Genomic DNA, 21,117 nt, shown 5'->3' on the forward strand with positions numbered 1-21,117 from the left:
ATTTTGAATGTATTTTACAAGGTATGGATGTAGACTTGAATTCAAAAAGCAGCAATGTTCAAAAGCATATACCATGTGCATTTTCATATAACATTGTATGTTCTTACGATAGTAATTTAAATATTCTAAAATCACATGTACACTGAAAAAAAAGCATACCCGGTTCCAAAGATTTTGTCTTTACTTTAAAAAATTTGGTATTGATTCCGAGCCAAAGAAGCGGAGAATAGAAGTAAGGATACTTTTAAGACACAATTCTCTTTTAAAATCGGGTTTTGTGTACTTGCTTCTAGGAAGCAAATTTTAATTTTTCGCCTTTTTAGCTTTTTTTCTTCATATGCTATCAAAGTCCTTTAAAAACAAGTTAACGACGACTTTAATTTCAAAATTAAGACTCGACTTCTAGTAGAAATTATGCTGTATTTCAAGTAAAAAACGCCTTTAAAATAAAGTGTTGAAAAACATGTCCTATATTTGAACGATTTTTTGCTTTGTAGTCAAGATGCAAAAGACAACAAATTTAAAGACAATTTCATTAAATTTAAAGATTTTTTCTAAATTATTAAAGTCAAGTTGGCCTTAGCCCAAACATTTTTTCTTTCATGTTATGATATCCATTTTTAAATCAAATCACTTAATTATAAGGACAATACGACTTCATTGAAAAGTTTATCGACCTTTGGTCAAGGAAAAAAACTTTATACTAGAGAAATGCGTCTTCTATGCTAAGCAAAATTTGCATTCGTATTTTAAAGACATGAATTCTTTGACCTCACGACAATATTTTTTTCAGTGTAGGGGAAGATGCTCCCAAAAAATTTTTAGAATTACTAGTTCAAGATGTAGAAAATATACACAATACACATCTAAAAAGTAAAAGAAAAATGGAAAATTTAACAACAGAAGAAAAAGATGCTTTCCGAAAAGCCAAATATTGTTATATTTGTAATAGACGACTAAACAATGATAAAGTTCGCGATCATTGCCATCTTTCGGGAAAATATAGGGGTCCTGCACACAATTTGTGCAATCTTAAATATCAAGTACCGAAATTCATACCAATTTATTTCCACAATTATTCCTCTTATGATTCGCATTTGTTTATTAAGGAATTAGGACAATTATCTAGTAAGATAAAAGTGCTCCCTCTTAATAAAGAAGTTTACATTTCATTATCCCATTTCTCTAAAATGAAAAATGGTGATACAATGGAACTACGCTTCTTAGATACACTCAGATTTATGCCAGCAAGTTTAGACTCATTGGCAAATAATCTTGATAATGACCAGCTACATTCCATTAAATATCATTTTGAATGTCAAGAGCATTTCAATCTCCTCAAAAGGAAAGGTGTTTTTCCCTATGAATATTTAAATTCATTTGAAGTTTTAAATGAAAAACAGTTACCACCAAGAGAGACTTTCTATAGTACTCTAAATAATAAAGAATGTAGCTTGGAAAATTATAATCACGCTCTAAATGTTTGGAATACCTTTAAATGTGAAACCATGAAAGAGTATCTGGAACTATATTTAAAAGTTGACGTCTTACTGCTAACAGATGTTTTCCAACAATTTAGAAGTTTATGCAAAAGAGTGTATAAACTTGACGCCAGTCACTATTATACAACTCCAGGCTTGGCGTGGGACGCAATGCTAAAAAGTTCGAACATAGCATTACAGCTTTTAACAGATGTAGATATGTACAATTTCTTTAAAAAGGGAATACGCGGTGGGATAGTACAATGTGTTACCAGATATTGTAAATCTAATAATAAATATTTAAGGGATTACGATGTGTCAAAACCTTCTTCATATACCATGTATTTCGATTTTAATAATTTGTATGGTTGTGCAATGTCACAATCTCTACCATGTGGTGGTTTTATTTGGGTTGAAGGTGAAGAATTCGAATTCTTATCTAATCCTGAAATAATAAAAAAACTAGATTTTGATGGTAAAGTTGGATATACATTTGAAGTAGACCTCGTATGTCCATACCATAAACATGATGAACATAATGACCTACCTTTTTGTGCTGAAAACAAACAGGTAGGTCAGTCTAAATGTAAAAAACTTATTACTGATTTTGCTCCAAAAACTGAATATGTAATCGACTATAGAAATTTAATTCAATGTTTGGAAAATGGATTGATTTTAAAGAAGGTTCATCGTATTATAAAATACAACCAATCACCATGGATGAAAAAATATATTGATATTAATACCGACCTAAGAAAACTAGCTAAAAATAGTTTCGAAAAAAATTTCTTTAAATTAATGAATAATGCGGTATATGGAAAAACCATGGAAAATGTCGATAAAAGGAAGGATGTCAGAATTGTAACCAATTGGCAACGTACGAATCGTAACCATTTGGGGGCAAGTGATTGGATATCTAAGCCTAATTTTCATAGCATTTCGATATTTTCTGAAGATATGGTTGCGATACAACTTAAACGGGTAAAGGTGGTTTACAATAAACCTATATATTTAGGTTTTTGTATTTTAGAAATTTCTAAATGGAAAATGTATAATTTCCATTATAGCATAATGAAGGAAATTTTTCCAAATAATTTCAAACTAAATTATATGGATACCGACTCCTTCATATATACTTTAGAAACGGAAGATGTTTATGAAGATCTTAGACCACATTTAGAAAAATATTTTGACACTTCCGATTATCCTGCAGATAACCCTTACAAATTTCCCTCAGTAAATAAGAAAGTTATGGGATTTATGAAAGATGAAAATTGTGGACAAATAATGAAAGAATTTGTGGGTTTGCGGTCAAAGATGTATTCATATTCTATACAAGATGGTGATGAAACCAAAAAAGCGAAAGGAGTGAAGTCGTGTATTATAAATAAATACAATATTAATAAATATAAAGATTGTTTATTTAACAAAATTAAATTTTATGATAATATGTATACATTTAAGTCAAAATTACATCAAATATATACTACAAAATTAAATAAAGTAATTTTAAGTAGTACTGATGATAAAAGATATATCCAAAATGATGGAATAAATACTCTTGCTTGGCATCATTATATTTTAGAAGGCAATAATCCAGAATATGAATTGGATAGATTATTAGAAGATATAGATACGTTAGAACAAGAAGATAATAATTCAGAGTATGAATTAGATAGGTTATTAGAAGATATAGATACATTAGAAAAGGAATCTAATGAAATTACATAGAATAAGACTAAATGTATATAGTGTAACAAACCTAGGAAAATATAATATAAATAAAAATAAACAAACATTTATTTGAAATATTTATGTTTTTATTATTTTAAAAAAATCAAAATGATTTGGTAAGTATAATGCATTCTAATATATTTTATAAAATTTTTCTAACAGTTCCACTTAGGGGTATATATTCTATTAAACGATCGTGTATAATAAGACAATATGCGACAGTATTTGCTGGGATTACAGTACTGGTTTCTAATTGTATTTTCAAATCAATAGGGCCACTTTTGGTTGCTTCGTTTTGATTGCTTATATCTACAACAGCTATGGGATTCTCCTTAAATTCACTGAATGATAACAGAGGTTGAGGTTCTTTCATATAAAAACTTTGTTGGAACTTTGCATACATATCATATAGTATAGCATAACGGTTTTGATTGAATTTCAAATTTAAATCATCATAAGGATAAGTATCTGAATTTAAGTGCACTTTAATATTTGTAAGATTGCAGTGTACAAACTTATTATCTTTCTCAAATGTAAATGCAATAAACCTGGGTCTTTCTCTATTTGCTGAAAGTTTTACATTCCAGCTGTGTTTGGTTCCACCTGGAAATGTGGGGTTAAAATAACAATCCCAACTTCGGAATGCAATTGGTAGTGATTTCCCATCCTTAATTGTTTTCAAAAAACTAAGCTTTTTATAGTCAGATAATTGTATATGTTGAACTTTCCACACAATATTGGTTATCGTTAAGCGAATGTCTTCTTTATCATCTATTGAGTAACAGACGCTATTATCATTCGAACTACGCAATAGTATTAAATCATGTTTCGCATTACAAATTACTTTATTATAGTCCTCAGCAAACCCTAGTAATCGGTTAAGAGGAATACAAAAGTTAAAAGAATTTTGAGTAAAATCATCATCTATGTTCCATCCAGCATTAGTCATCATATTATTATCAAATGAATTTAGTGAAATAAAATTTTTTATTTTTGTCGTAGTTCCAAGATATCGGGTGCGATCAATTTCAATTCCATTAATTTCGTATCGAATTTCATCAAACATGTATGCCACACAATTGTTTCTCAATCTGGCGCTGGCAACATCTATTCCACTTGAATTTTTTAAGCTTCCTTCAATATAAATATAACTTTCCGATGGTAAAATATATAAGTCTTGGTTTTGAATAGTAATTCGTATTTCATCATTGTTTTTAAAGGATTGTATGTAAGGAACATAGCTGTGATAGTCTCTTTTTATAATATCCTCATCGGAAAATGGTTTTTCAGTTATATTTAAAATTTCAGACATGTTGATTCACCTGTAGATTGATTTCTTTTAAGAATGCTTTATTTTCCTTGGTTAAGCGTGGTGTTTCCCGCTTGACAGTTTGAGTAATAGTGTGGGAAATATTTCGTTTATTTTTATATTTATTGTGTGGTTTAATGACGTTGTTTAAATTATCAGGTTTATATTTATATTTATTATAAATTATCATTTTCGTTTTGGACGCAAGTGAATTCGCAGTGTAATTTCTTCTCCTCTAAAATTTATTAATCTACCTTCCTGATCTACAACTCGAATTTCAAGAGAACTTATTTCTTTGGCGTTTACTGGTAAATAAATGAGATTTTTAGGTCTTTCAACTATTTTATAGCCGGGAGGTACATCTGGTGAAAATTCATGAATAATATGTGAAGGATGATTATTCATGTAGGATCCCGTTACAATGTTACAATGTAGTTGTATTGCATTTACTTTTAAAATATTTACTGGTAAGTTCGAAACATATTTCTTGGCGGGTTCTAATATGTTTTCGTTAAAACCAAAAAGTTTACCAATTGACCGCTTTCGGTTTAAAAATACAGAGTCATGCGAGGATAATATCTCAATTTGTAGAGTATTATTATTTGCTTCTATTTGTATAGTTTTATTTGGGTTTTTATCCTTGTACTCTTTTTTTAAAAAGTTAACTACATCTTGTAGTTCATAAGATCCAATCGGAACTTCTATGGTATCATCTCCGATATGGAAGAGATTATTATCATTGTCCACGTTTGGAATCGAATTATATGACTGGAAATCAATTAGACAACATTCATACTCATTATCTGATAAGTCTATAGAAGGGGAATAAACTGAATGCAAAGTTGAAGTTTTTCCGCTCAAAGTTAGTGTTCTTAACATAATGAAGTTTGGAATACGAATAAATAAAACACAAAAGGTACTTAATTTTTTAATAAATTTTATTGTTTATATAGTAAATTTAGAGTATATTATTTTTATTTATCCAGGAATTATGTTCTTTGGGAAAACCCAACCATTTCACAAAGACGTTATTATCCTTACTTTTTAATATTTTTTCTACAAGATATATATCAGGATACTTTGTTTTCAAAAGTTCTTCTTTATAGAATCCACCTTTTATTGGATTTCCCTTATAGTCTTCCAAGAGATATGTAGTTGGATTTGTATTTTGAATAGAGCGTATTTTAAAAATCTCAGTGGTCCAGTTGGGTGTATATCCTTTTTCAAATATATGCTTATACTTGCTAATGCGAACGTGATCTCCAATATGAAATCGTGATGGTTTAAAAATTTTCAAATGATTATACACTGTGTTTAGCAAATATTTTTCGTTTGAAGAGTTAACATTGGCAGGAATCATGTTTATGGTGCGATGTTTTTTCTCATTATACTGCTTAACCAAATTTTTGTAAATGTGTAACCATTTGTATGTTCCATTGTAACTAAACTCCTTCCACATCATACCTTTTAAAGTTCTATTGAATCGTTCTACAATCGAAGCTTTCATTACGCTGTACGTTGAGTAGTGATTTATTGAGTAGTTTTTCATTAATACATCAAATTCTTTATTAAAAAATTCTTTTCCATCATCAGTTTGTAAGTTTTTAGGTTTTCTTCCACACTCCAATACTTTTCGAAATGCTTCACACACATCAATAGATTTTTTTGATTTAATGGCTTCAGCCCATGCAAACTTTGAAAATGTGTCGATAACAGTGAGCAGAAATCTATATCCATTATTTTGGTTCGAATAAGCACCCATTTCCACTAAATCAGCCTGCCATAGGTCATCAATTCCTTTCATTATAACCCTGCGTTTTTTAAAATTTCTACGAGCTTGTGTATGTAGTTCATTTACTACATTCCTTTTCTCCATCATTGTATACAATCATACGATATTAAACTAAATTATATGTGAGCTGAGTTATCCCCAAGTCTTAAGAATTCAAACAAATCTAAAATGCTGTGTTCAATTTGAGATATTTCTTCCCGAAGTTTTGTTATTTCATTATTTAAATCTCTCTGGAAATCTTCTCGTATGTACTGCATTTGTGAATATAAATATGTTTGGTTGACTGCGTCTGTGGGTCCCGTTGGGGGAGCAAGGTTTTTAATTTTTTTATTTTGGACATTAAGGTTGTTATGTGAGTCCAGAGTGATCCCCAAAAATTGCGAAACATTTTGCCGTTGTTTATCCCGGTAACGTTGCTGATAATGTCCAAATTTGTCAACGGTCATAGGTTTTAAAAATTTATTAATATTTTGTTTTCTTTTTTACTTTATTATATTTGCTTCGCGCAATTCCTCAATAATTGATACAATTTCATTGGAATGATTATTATTACCAGCTTGTTGTGATGCTAACAAGAGCTTCAAACGATCTACTAACTCGTTAGGATCATCCCAGTATATATAGCAGGGTTTTTGCAAATTTAATGTCATTAATCCTTTACCAATGTGTGTATCAATTATCTTTTTTATAATATTTTTGTACTTGTACCCTTTGTTTGATTTTATCCTACCATTCGGATCAAAATTTACTCTGTGAGCATTTGTGTTTTTTAATATAGTTTTATAAATATCCAGTTCTGTAGAATCATAGTTTTTAGGATGTTTTGAGAAGAGCAAGTCAAATAATCCTGGTGTAAAATGCCACCGTTGAGTTCCAATAATAATTTTTTCATTATTTACATGTAGATCTTGGTTACCAAACTTCCATTCTCCATTTTTATCTATATTAGGTCCAAACACTGTATCCAACTTATTATTTTTCTTCATAAAGGATAAAGTCATACTACTTTCATCCTGTGAATAAAATGTTTCATCATCTCCTTGTTCCGAAATTCCTTGTGAGTTCATTTCATCATTATTAGGATAAATTGTACTATCCATATTAGATTTTTCGCTTTTAATAATATTTCTACCAACACTCTCTTGGTTTTTCGTTTTATGTGGTGTGCTAGTAATAAGACGTTTTGCATATATATTTTTTATCTCCGTATTTTGTTCAGGTTTTATTAAGGAATTATTGTGAACATTTTCGTTTGTTAATGTTACAAGTTTGTTAAGAGGTTCAGTTAAGGGTTTAAATGTATTTTGTAACCCTTTAATTGTCTCTTCCTCACCCATTTTTAGGCTTTGGAACTTTTTCTTCAAAATGTTTCGTGATTTTACTAATTGTTTCAAAATTGATTCTTCCATTTTAACTTAGTTTGTATTACTAGATGTAATCTTCTATAAGCAAAACCTTAACGTCCTCTATATATAAGAGTGTAATTATAACTAAAGTTGTATAAAAATATCAAAGCCTTTTCTATATCGTCCATTATGGAATTCATCATCTTTACTAATTACAAGAAAGCCATATTTATCCTTCCAGCATTCACGACAAATATCCACAAATTTTTCCAGATTCATGTCACTCCCAACGTGATCGTTATATATATTTCTCAGATTCCGATCATCCTGTTTGAACATGATAATCATGTTTGCATTATCGCGAATTAGATGTTTCGGAATTCTTGTATAGGTTTGACATAAATAAAAAGAGTCTACATTTTTATGTCGACCCATACAAAAGTATGATCTAATGCTGTTTTGTTTTTCACATGCTACATCATCAAATATTATTATGGAATTTGGTTTTATATTATCTGGTTGAATAACATCAGCATTGTCTGAAAATGTAAAATAACCCATTCCTTTCACAGAAGTAATAAGTTTCTGTAAGTATTCATATTTTGGTTGATATAAAGATTTTGAATAAATATATAAATTTCTGAATTTTAATCCGTTTGCGCTCTCTATTAGACTTATCATAACATTGGTCTTGCCACAATTAGAGGGACCTACTATCAGAGCTCTAATCGAATTTGGCAGAAGTTCACTATGTCTTTTTTTGTGTGATTCTGTGAAATCCAAATTTCTCACCACGATATTTGATTGTTGCTTAACAAGATGCATTTTCATTACTAAACCTTTTATAGATGATTTTAATCTTTATATAAAATTATTTTTCATACATTTAGGATAAAATTTAGTATAAAATGATTGTATATAAAGGGAAGAAACCTATTTCAAAACGGTACGTTCATGGAAGAGGTCTTCTGAATACAATTATAAATAAACTACCCATTGAGCTTCACCTTCCTGGTTACCAATTCTGTGGACCAGGTACAAAATTAAAGACCCGTTTGGAAAGAGGAGATAAAGGTATAAACCCATTGGATGAGGCTTGTCGAGTACATGATATTGAATATTCAAAAAGCGAAAATTTAAATCATCGGAATCAGGCTGATAGAGAACTTGCGGAAAGAGCTTGGAATAGAGTCAAAGCTGAAAATAGTTCTATAGGGGAAAAAATTAGCGCCTACGTCGTAACTAACATAATGAAAGCAAAAGCAAAATTTGGTTTAGGGATTGAAACCAAAAAAAAAAAAAATACTAAATGTGGTGAAAGATTATTTCATAAAGCAATTAAAAACGCAACTATTGTTTTGAAGAACGAAAAACCATTAGATATTAATAGCGCTATCAAAATTGCCAGAAAAGTTTTTCAAAAATCACTTCATGGGAAAAAATCAAAAGCTCTAGTACCACGAGTTATAAACGTCCCAAAAATTGGTGGATTCCTTCCACTGGTACCCATTCTGACAGGTCTTGGAGCATTGGGAGCACTATCGTCTGGAGGCTCTGCCATAGCAAAAGCTATAATTGCTACAAAAAATGCAAAAAAAGAACTCGAAGAGAGTGTTAGACACAATAAAACCATGGAAGCAATAGCAGTTGGAAAAGGACTTTTCCTCAAACCTTATAAAACTGGATTTGGAATCTATACAAATAATGCTCCAAAAAACTTTTAGAAAAGCTGCCCAAACGAGCACTCACAAATTTTGATTTGAATTGTTTTGGTAAAAAATTCATACCCTTTTTTAGAGGAGTTTACATGCGCGATAAATTACCAAAAACAACCCATAACAGAGAATGTGGTATTATTAACTTGGATACTCAAAATGGTTCCGGTACACACTGGGTTGCTTACAGTAAAAATTATAAAGAAGTCGAATACTATGATAGTTTCGGGAATCTTCAACCACCGCTTGAAGTTGTAAAATATCTTGGGAACAACTTAACATATAATTATAATAGAACTCAAAAATTTAATACATTCAATTGTGGTCATTTATGCTTGAAGTATCTGCTTCTAAAGAAATATAAACCACCTCCTTGAACATTGTGTTTTACTGGTATCAATTATTAAAAATGTCAACTTTCAAAAGAGAAGATATTGCGGTTGTAGACTTCCAATACTGCCACGGAAATGATAAATGTATATATATGAAGGAGTTATCGTTTATGTGTGGATCTTCTTCAACACCAAATAACTTTTTGTTTCGACCCCCTTTTGATAGTAGAGAGCTAAAAAAAGATGGGTATAAAAAGAATATTTATTGTAAAAAATTTATCAATGGATTGGATTGGCGAGATGGCTCTTTAGATTATTGCAGTATTGGTGACGTTCTAGCCCCTCTCAACAAATACAAATGTATTTTTCTTGTGGGACGTGCAAAGAAAGATTTTTTGGAACGTTATATCAACACAACCATCATAGATTTAGGAAATATAATAAATTTAAAAAAAATTAAAAATTATTTCACCACTTGCACTAATCACAGTGGTGTAAGATATAAATGTTCACTCAATAACTTGTTTAAAATTGTTGACTTTATAGAACACAACATTCCCTGTATCAAAGATTTATTGGAAGAAAAATAAAATTAAACAAAAAAAAACAAAAACATATATATATTTTTTATTTATTTTTTATATTTATTAATTTTCTATAGGTTACAATATTTTTAAAATTGTTTCCATTTACCACATACATCAAAAGAAGGTGGGGGGAGCAAAGAATTTAATATTTCAGGATTTAAGGATATATTTGATGTTGGATATCGTCTTAACAATAAACAGCTTGGTGACCATCGCAAATGTTCCCTTAATGGACAGTCATCAGGTAACCACCCATAGATTTCAATTCCACAAAAATAGCATTTTGCTTTATCCAGATCTCCCATGTAAAACATGCCTAACATGGCCAACATTTTACAATCTATAATTTTTAATGGCCAATTTTGAAACGTTTTCAAACGTTCGTCTTCTCTTTCCAATTTCTTATATTCTGGTTGCACTGAATACATCTTTACAATTGAGGACTCTAAAAACGACTAATACCCTTTTTCAATGTATTTCATAACACACCACATATTTTCAAAATAAAAGAAAAAAGTTTTGATTTTCATTATTTTATTTATTTTCATTTTATTTTCAAATTCACATTTATGTTACTTATAGAAATTAGAAAAACGTGTTGGTGAATTGATGACTTCTTTCAGCTCTAGATTAAAATCAGAATTACCATCCTTATCCACAGAAGCCTTCTTAGAAATAGCAAAGGATCCACCAGATATGCGATCAATCATTTCATTAGACAGAGAATTGTATCTTTTGGGCAAATATATGACGTGATTTTCCAGAATAAGTAGAATAGAGTCACCATACTTTGTACAGGTTCTATAAGCCCCTTCAATATTATATATTTTATCCAGCTCCATATCTTTGAGATGTAAAATTTTCTTATTACTCAGCGAGTTGAAAGTACAAATGAGTCCAGCTTTGTTGCTTGTAATCCGTTGGAATAGGGAATCAATGTTATGTACTGCCATTGTAAAAAAATGTAGACGAATTTTTTTCTTTGTGGAGAATAAAATATAATTTTAGTTTTTAACCAATTTTTAAAAACACGACTTAAGGAAAACACGAACCGTTTTAGGGAAAGTTGAAAGAAGACTAAAAAATAGTTTCCAGACAAATGTTTAAAAAACGTATTTGAAAAAAGACGATTCTCAAATAATTTGAGAGAAGAGAAATTTGTATATTTAGAGAGAAAAGAGAATTTTTTAGTATCAAATATAGTTTTTTTCTCACTTAAGATTAACCGCATACGGAATTCATAGACATGCAGTGTCTTGCAGTTTAGACCACACGTGTTGGTCTCCACTATATGACATAACAAAGAAAAAATAAACAAATTCTTGAAAGTGTGAGATTTTCAATCTCGGTTTACACACATGGATACGAAATAAACCACTTCAAAATTTTCCTGCACACGCATGCATCAAAATATTTATAGTTTCCCTTGTGCGTTGACCTTGATAAAAGGTTTACACACATGGATACGAAATAAACCACTTCAAAATTTTCCTGCACACGCATGCATCAAAATATTTATAGTTTCCCTTGTGCGTTGACCTTGATAAAAGGTTTACACACATGGATACGAAATAAACCACTTCAAAATTTTCCTGCACACGCATGCATCAAAATATTTATAGTTTCCCTTGTGCGTTGACCTTGATAAAAGGTTTACACACATGGATACGAAATAAACCACTTCAAAATTTTCCTGCACACGCATGCATCAAAATATTTATAGTTTCCCTTGTGCGTTGACCTTGATAAAAGAGTTTCAATCGATAAATACTAGTTTTACATTAAATTTTCCAAATTTAACGCATCCACATATGTTAAAATGCACATTTTCCCATAATCGTTAACCTTCACAGAAGAGTTTCAATCGATAAATACTAGTTTTACATTAATTTTTCGAAATTTAACGCATCCACATATGTTAAAATGCACATTTTCCCATAATCGTTAACCTTCACAGAAGAGTTCTGACTAAATTACAGGCGCACATATTTTTAAGGCAGCATAGACACATACATTTCCAAAGACCAACAAATTAATCCATTACACAGACGCATGCTCGTTTATATCCTCATCACATAACACCTAGCGTTTTCAAGGCATATACATATATTATCCTATAGACCACACATGCACACATATTTTTTAATATAGCAGAGACCCATATATTTAGAAATACAAAAAAAATAATTCAAGTGTATTGTGGACAGACGCATAGTCCTACCGACCCACACATTTCTATGCACAGGCGCACATAGTTTAAAACCACCCCATAGGGATTCAAGTGTACAGGCGCATAGTCATACCGACCCATATCACTTCACACACGCACATTTCTATGCACAGGTGCACATATTTTAACACTACCCCATAGGGATTCAAGTGCACAGGCGCATAGTCATACCGACCCACATCACTTAACACCCTATTAAATGTAACCTCACACCCTCTTTAGGACACTTTTTCACACATAATTAAACACTCCATTAACAAATTAACGCTCTTTGTAATATGATATTTTTAATGGGGGCGGTAGCCCTTCTCTTATACTACTTATAAACATACATATATGATGGCATACACCTTTGTTTTATTTACAAAATGTTGGCTTTACAAAGCATAAAACCATGCAAAGGTTACAGCAGGCATACATGCGAAGTTATTTACAAACGATCTTTAATGAGGGGAATAATGATTGACGGTGAAGGTGAGATGGCTATATGGACTTATACCAGGATGATTTTATTGAAATGTCTTTGTGATTTTCAGATGTACGGACTGTTGATGACAATAATGATTTATGACTATGGAATGGCAATGACAATGCTATAGGGTGTTGAATATTCAAAACATAATACCCAAATATGAATCTAGAAAATATATGTAACACATATCTGGTTATATAATAGAAAATCAAATATTAAAATTCACTTGAAAATATTTGTTGTTGTTATTTTTATCCTCTGTGATTGACCAAGATTTCATTTTGAAGGCCTGAGACTTGACATCCTAAATCAGCTTTAGTGTCGTAATGGTGAAGAATCACTGCTCTTTTTCTTAATTTTTAATGGCGATTTCGATTGGGAAAAAAGGTGCGACATTCTCGAAATTGATTGCCAAATATAAAGTACACTGTCGTAGATTTTGGATACTGTATCCCTCATAATATTATGAATTAACAATAACTTTGGAATGACACTATTATTTGAGCGAAAATACAATGAGGGAAAAAGTAGTGTAACACCAGAGCAACATATTTTTTGCAAAACGAAAACGCCATAAGATTTTTAGTACCCTTAAGTATGATTTCTAGCTCTTTCATTTCATTAATTTCTGAAGCTACACTTTTAAGTTTGGTACACTTAATACCCAAGTTCAACAAAAATTGTTATCTCTTTGTTCGATATGTACCTTCCTGGCACAGTTTGTATTTTTTGGACCATTTTAGTACGTGCATACATGTACGTACTTACCTTACCCCAATCACTACTTTGTTTGATTTTTTTTTCCAAATTATGTCCTTTTCTCAGTCACCCAAAAATTGTTATCTCTTTGTTCGATATGTACCTTCCTGGCACAGTTTGTATTTTTTGGACCATTTTAGTACGTACATACATGTACGAACTTTCCTTACCCCAATTACTACCTTGTTGCATTTTTTCCAAATTATGTCCTTTTCTCAGTCACCCAACCATTTTGAATTTGAGTCTCATTCAACATTTTTTCTATTTTAGCAGCCTTTTTACTGTTGTAAACAATGCACTTCCTTCATCAAGGGCATCATGAAGACTCGGCAATTGGCTACCTTCTTGGCGGGTAATAGATTGTCAATATCGCATTTCATTGTATAGTGGTTATCATTGGAAGGAGCAGTGGAAGTAGTGGAGGCATCACCCTCTAACATTTTACACAACAAATGTATACATAGAGCAAGAAAGGTATGGTTCTCTCCTCGCCGTAGATGGAGTGTTTTCCTTCTGTAAACTAATAATTTACAGAATTTGTCTAGAAGTTTCAGCTATGTTTGAATGCAAATTGTACGGCAATTCTCTTTCTGCCAAGAGAAATTGGGTAAAATTGAGAGTGCAATTTTTAATTCAACAACTTGAATTTTTTTACCGTTATTAGTGTGTAAATATAACCATAGCGATAGGCGGTAGGCGAAACATTTTTGTCGCAACGGCAAATACAATAAGCTTGACGGCGAATAATTCCCTTTTTCACGTTTCCTAGCGTTTTTGTTGTCAATACAGCATGCTTTGACAATATTAAACAATGAAGTTGAATAAAAACATACAATGGCTTGTTATTTGTTGAGTTATTTCAAGAAAAAATAATCTACGCGTGTCCAGGCAACAACAATTCCTAGTGGTGAGTTAAAAAAATTGATAAGCGATGGCAACACTATACCAGTTTTCGCCAAGGAGTTAGAATAAGTTTTAATTTAGCGACCCGCCGCTAGCCGTCACGGTATTCCGTCGCGGATTTTGGGCTTCCCATAAGAAATACACGAAAATAAGTGTTCGCCTACCGCCTATCGCTATGGTTATATTTACACACTTAGTTTGGATAGCAATGTCATAGTTTCTTGTTTTGGTGCGAGTATGAGCCTTTTGTACAGGCAATGAGAAATTTTATTAATTAATTCCCAACCATAGCTTGGAGTTTTTATTCTGCGATATAATTCTCCATTAAGTGAAGATTTTTAAGTGTTTACCTGACTTGTTCAAGGCAGGAATCCATTCCCGGAATATTGGAAATTAAAAAATGAGAGCTACTTGGAATATATGTTAGAAATCAAGACTAAATATGTTGAGCAAAGCAATTATTACAAAGTTGATTTGGAATTGTTTATTGTTTGAGGTCTTTATTTTATCTTCATGGATTCATTTTTAGTTTTCACTATATGCCAAGATATATGTTATTGTTATTTTGTTTCGTAGGGATAATTCAACAAATATTTTCATGTGAATTGTAATTTATTGAGTTCCAACCAGCAAAATGTTTATCCCACTGATCCTATGAAAAATGTGTAAATGTTGCTGATGATTCTTATACTAAATATGAAAATCGTATGTGTAGATGTGTATGTGTTTGTGAGGGTGTGCAGGAAGCCAGGTTAACTTTGGAGCAGCTCTTCAGGTCACGATCAGTGGTGCATGGAATCGGTTATAATGGAATTATTTGCATGTTTTTATTTTTTCACAAAATTTTAAAGAAAAACATTGTTCCTTAAGACATGTTGGTCTGATTTCCAAAAAAAAAACAACAAGGAAGCTTTGAATGTGAACCCATAAATACAACATAAATAAATGTATGTACGAGAGTATGCGCTATATAACAAGAAGAGTTTGTATGTAAGAGTGTTCTAATCACACCAGGTGGCAACGTAGAGAAGCATTAACAGCAGATACGAGTAAATATTAACTTAAATTTAAATGATAATCCTTAATCAACTAAAAGCATGGTGGCGATGATTTTGTTCAAAAAAAATTCCAGTATCTCATAAAGAAAACAAAACAAAAATTTGTACAAAATTATATTATTTTTTTTTGCCAATTGTTGGAGATATACAGGAAGAAGTTTATGTTTGATAAATGCATTTTGGTGTCAGATTTATTATTTAAAAAAAAAAAAACGAAAAAGAAACTATTAATGTTGGCGATAAAAAAACAACGAGACCAAGTTTTGGGGGTTAATTTGGTTTCTTTGGTTGATAGAATTACCTCCTGTGCCGAAAGGCTGATAAAAAGGCGGCTTATATGGGAAGGTGGCATTTGGTGAGACGGAGTAGGTTTGTCCTTTTTTGTTTTAATTGTGGATTTATGGTTGATTTTTTGTTTTGCATTATTATCGATATTATTATTAATTTATTTCATTATTCGGATTCAGACCAAAAGATACGTGGTGTTTGATTCATTTTGGTTTTTTTAATTTAAAGGTGAACATTAACATTAAAAAATACAACGAGCGTCACAACATGTTGGTTTAGATTTCAAAATTGACATTTAAGACAATTATGTTTGGTAGGAGATATACGTGTGTGTGTGTGCACGAACGATAAAAGTAAACAAAGAAAAGAAGAAAATAAAATAACATTTTTTTAATATTAATATATATGGAGCCACAATACAAGCATAACAACATAATAACATCTATATATAGAATAATAAAATATTTTTAAATATAATTTATAATTAAAATATATTAAAAATCATACAAACTTAGTCTAGCTTAAAGGAATGTTTCACCCAAAAATGTACATAGAAAATAATATCGCCCAATTAAAATCTCAAAGGAAAGTGAAAAAATATTCAGTTAAAAAATCTGCAAATTTGTCCCTTAGCTTTGCTTTTATAAGGTTGGATTAAAAAAATTGTAAAACTACCAGAATCTGCTTTGAGATCTATAAAAGACTTATGGTTCAATAAGATTCAAATCGGTGCCTTAGTGTCATTTAAAAATAAAGTTCGAGCCAAAAATAATCTACCAAAATTTGGAGCAAATTTTACCAAAAACTACCAACCAAAAAATCATATTTTGTCAAAATTTTATTTCTATAAAAATATTGTTAATATATTATTTTTATAGAAATTTTAGTCCAAATCTTTTTGTCTATAGTAAATTTTCTTAAACTTTTAGTTCTATAGAAAATTTTGTCAAAATTGTATTTCGATAGAAAATGTTGTCAAAATTATTTTTTTATAAAAAAATGTGTCAAATATTTATTTCTATAGATTTTTCTCAAAATTGTAGAGGGAAAAATCTACCAAAACATCTACCATATTTTGGTAGAAATCTACCAACTGTGGCAACCATGAACACAAGTCATACAGAGAGAATAAAAACACAAGAGGACGAAAATTTCTCTTCTACAAAAACAACAAATTTCAACCGTATAGATGTCGCACAATGCCTGCAGTGTTGGTATTACCTACATTGCGGTCGAAGCTCTGTTTTGATAAATAGTTTATAAAGGCATCAGCAGTTATAATTTCAAATTGTCTGCCAAAAAATTTAAAAGAATGAAAATATTTATATAAAAGAACATTTGTTATTACAAAGTATGTTCTAAATCCTAGTTTCCTTACGTTTCGTAAAGCCGGCAGAGAACTGAACTGGGTGACGCCGACGCAAACTGTATGATATTTGAGAGAAGCACCGACAAAAACTGCATGATATTAGAGAAATTTTCCTCATGACTGTTTCGTCCACTTGTCTTTTTATTCTCTCTGAGTCATAATCCCAATCATTTACAGTAATACATAGTTTTTTATTTGTATATTCATATATATAGCAATTATACTTTCCATAGAATAGGTTAAAAATATGAAAAATTACGAAAAAGCTTGTAGAAAAAATGGCGTTGCGATCCCAGCAAAATAGCGTAGCCACAATAGCAATAAACAGCAATAGCAAAATAGAAAATGTTTTTTTTTTTGTTTTCTTTTGCTTAGAAGCAATGAATTTTACATGGGCTTGTCATAGGGCAGAAGTCATCTTTTTAAGGTTCCGTTGCATTGATTTCGCATCAATTCTTCCGTTGCAATTCTATTTGAGTATTTCAGATTTGATATATTGAACAAATAGGAAAATCTTTAAAAAAATATTTTTTCTTAACTTTTTCGACTGAGAAACTTGTCAATATTTTATAGCAAATTCCACGTCCGAGAACTTTTCAAATATCGTTTAGAAATTTCTATTATTTTATTTAATTTTAATTTTATGGCTAAAACTGCTAAAACAAAGAACTTACAACCTCAAAAGAACTTCTAGTGAAGTGAAACTAAAATGCATTTTTAAAAGATCATTTTCGGATGTACTTTAAAAGTAATTACTTAAGAAGAACTTCCAAATATTTTTGCTGGGATATCGTGTCTTTTAACGATTTTTGTATAAAAAAAATTTAAGCTTTATATGGCTTAATTATATGGCTTAATTTATATGGCTTAATTATAAAATACAATTCAACTTATTTGGGCGTAAAATATGAAAGATAATTTAATTTTTAAAATCATATATATAAATGTTTAATTTACAACTAAAACTAATTCTAAACTAGATCTATACCTACATCAATTTTCTTAGAACTTAAAAAAAAGTCACCATTTTTATAAATTGATTGAAAAATCATGCATTGTTTCTACAACAGAGATTTCCAAACAAAAAAGAAAAAAGTACGGGACGACGTTTACCAATGGCTACATACAACATTCGATCTTAAAACTACTTTACAGGATATTTTCAATTAAAAATGAAGAAAAAAAAAACAAACAGACAACATGCAAACGATTTGAGTATACGGACTCCAGAATTTTTATCTCAATAGTTCACACCTTTTTACATACACAAAAAATTATTATTTCGATTCAAATATATTTATCAAGGATTGCGAGCCATTTGTAAAAAAATCTGTCTTTTGTGTTTTATATAGTTATTGTCCTAAAATTTAGGTTGTTTAACCTTAATTATTGGGTCAATAGTATTTCAAACATATATCAAGAGGAAATCCAATATAGTAGTATCAATCAAGTTTTCAATTACAACAAATCAATTTTTTTTTTGTGGAACATCAACTGGATTCTCTTACAGAATCATTCCAGAGAGTGAATACTCAAAAGAACAGGCGCTGCTAAGTATAATGAATATTTGATCCAAAAACGAAGTTTTTATGAAAAACTCATTACTTTTCGGGCAAATAAATTGAAATTTATAGCAGCCGTAGCAATAATTAAGCCAATTTTATCTTAAGAGAAATTAAGAAAACTTCGATAATAAAATATTTGGTATGTACTGTGAGGTGTTAGCTTTTCTTTTTCCCATAATTCTTTAGTTCTGATTTGATTCGATTAGGACTCCCATGACTAACATCTATCCCACTTTAATGAAGGCTGTAATGGATCATGGGTCATCATAGCTCTGTGTCTGATGTATTCCTTATGGGGGGACTGTTAGGAACAGGGGGTTCGGACTCGGATTTTTTGTAAAGGTTTGTTGTTTAAGGGGGTCTATGCATTACGGGTAAACATTAACAACAAAATACAACAATCTCTGTAAAACTACATAAATACCATATATTTGTTTTTTGTTTTTTGGGATTTATAAAAAAAATATCGAATTAAACATATTCCGAACAAAGTTATCAAAATATTGTTTTGTTTTTAATATTAAATATTTTTTAACATCATATATAGATAGGTAATAAAGAAATAAAATTTCTAAAGACTTACAACTTCTATGTCAAAAAAATGGAAATGCGCATATCTTACCTTGCCAATACCAACTACCGGGAGCACCAATGTATAAACGATCACCGTTCTGTAAAAATCGGGAATAAAATTGTATTATATTTAAATAACTAAAGGATAAATATTAGATTGTTCATGCATTTGTAGATTTGTCTTCACGAGTGAGAGTGAAGTTTTAAGATTTTCTTGACGCTTTTTCACTTTGCTTATCTGTTCTCAATTTGCAATTTTTAGAAAAAAAAGAAAAAACGTCAGTGAACAACATTTGAATACAATGGCCATAGTTTTTTTGCCATCATAGGTGGAGAGACCTGCTTGAAGGTGTTAATGGTTTGTCTTGGCTTCTGTGGACTCGTGCAAACTTTGTTTATGCCGAACACGTTGAAAAAGATCAGTTATGGCTTGAAGTGAGTTTTCAGTGCTCCGTCAAGAAACGTGTCAATGCTTTCTGTTCGTCCGTCTGCCTGTCGGTTCTTTTCTGTCCATTATTGATTTACATGCGTGAGTGTATGTAGCCTTTTGTTTTAGGTGAAATATTCTGGGAAAAAAGCTTTAAAGTTTGCTTTCTTATTATATTCAAATGTTGACTGTTGTGTTTTTTTTTTGTTTTTTATAAAAAGAAGAATTTTTAATTTAGAGAAGATACTTACGGATGTGGCGGCAGCACTAAAGCCAGCTTGACAGTAGCCTTGACGATGGTAACCCCAGTTATCTAAAAAGAATTTATAAAAATATATACAAATCAATACATCAATTATACATTGTAAGGAAATTTTGTGACATATACGCAGTAAAAATATATTTGGTTATGATATGATTCCCCGTAACCAAATATAAAACTTTATTCACAAAATGTATATGAAACAAAATATTTGCATACGTATTAATTAGGATTAAGAAAATCTATGGAAAAAACTCAGTAGGATTGCTGGCGCCAACATCCAAACAATGGAGGTGAGTTGTAAGATAAGGCGAAATAATTAAGTAAACACTCTCTCACTCCTAAATTTACTTTGCGTAAAACTAACAGAACTGTTGATTTACAGTGATTACATTTTTTAAATTATCTCTCTCTCTATTTCTATGTTATGCTTACTGAACTGTTGATTTACAGTGATATATTTTTTAATTCTCTCTCTCTCTTTCTAGGTTAGGTTAAGTTATAAAATTGTAAGTTCAAAATTCAATCTGTATACCGTTTATCTAGTTTTTCCTTTAGCAGATGCACCTATTAAGTATTCTATTTTTTTTTTTTTTTTTTTTTTTTTTTTTTTTTTTAACAGAAAAGTTACAAGATTATCCGTAGTTCTTTCGAAATTCGTTATTCCAAGCTGTAGTTGATTATAATATTCATACCTAATTCCTAACTCACAATCTTAACTTAAAATATCAAAGAAATTCGGTACCAATATTTATTGCCAGTATCCTCTTTGAATCAACAAGAAAATATTCTCTATACGAATTCCATCACCAGTGGAAGATTTGAATCTCTTTTTATGGTCAATGTGCAGGGGTACTGAGGAAAACAAACATTCCTGATTGAAAAGTAATTTGTTAATCATTCCTTTTGCGTTCC

General features: G+C 30.5%; 1 protein-coding gene across 8 annotated transcripts in view; it reads right to left on the minus strand.

The window, feature by feature from the left end:
* Positions 1–21,117, minus strand: part of if (integrin subunit alpha inflated) — a 104,954-nt gene that overhangs the window by 8,998 nt on the left and 74,839 nt on the right. For 7 of the 8 annotated variants that reach the window (XM_075298329.1, XM_075298325.1, XM_075298324.1 and 4 more), the window contains exons 6-8: positions 20,192–20,253; positions 19,563–19,611; positions 16,020–16,094 (exon numbers count right to left, since the gene is read on the minus strand). In XM_075298329.1, the coding sequence (XP_075154444.1) occupies positions 16,020–16,094; positions 19,563–19,611; positions 20,192–20,253 (186 nt within the window). The remainder of the gene's footprint in view (positions 1–16,019; positions 16,095–19,562; positions 19,612–20,191; positions 20,254–21,117) is intronic. The other variant, XM_075298331.1, reaches the window with a different exon arrangement.

This window comes from Haematobia irritans, chromosome 3 (genome assembly GCF_050003625.1).
Source record: "Haematobia irritans isolate KBUSLIRL chromosome 3, ASM5000362v1, whole genome shotgun sequence".
Taxonomy (NCBI): domain Eukaryota; kingdom Metazoa; phylum Arthropoda; class Insecta; order Diptera; family Muscidae; genus Haematobia; species Haematobia irritans.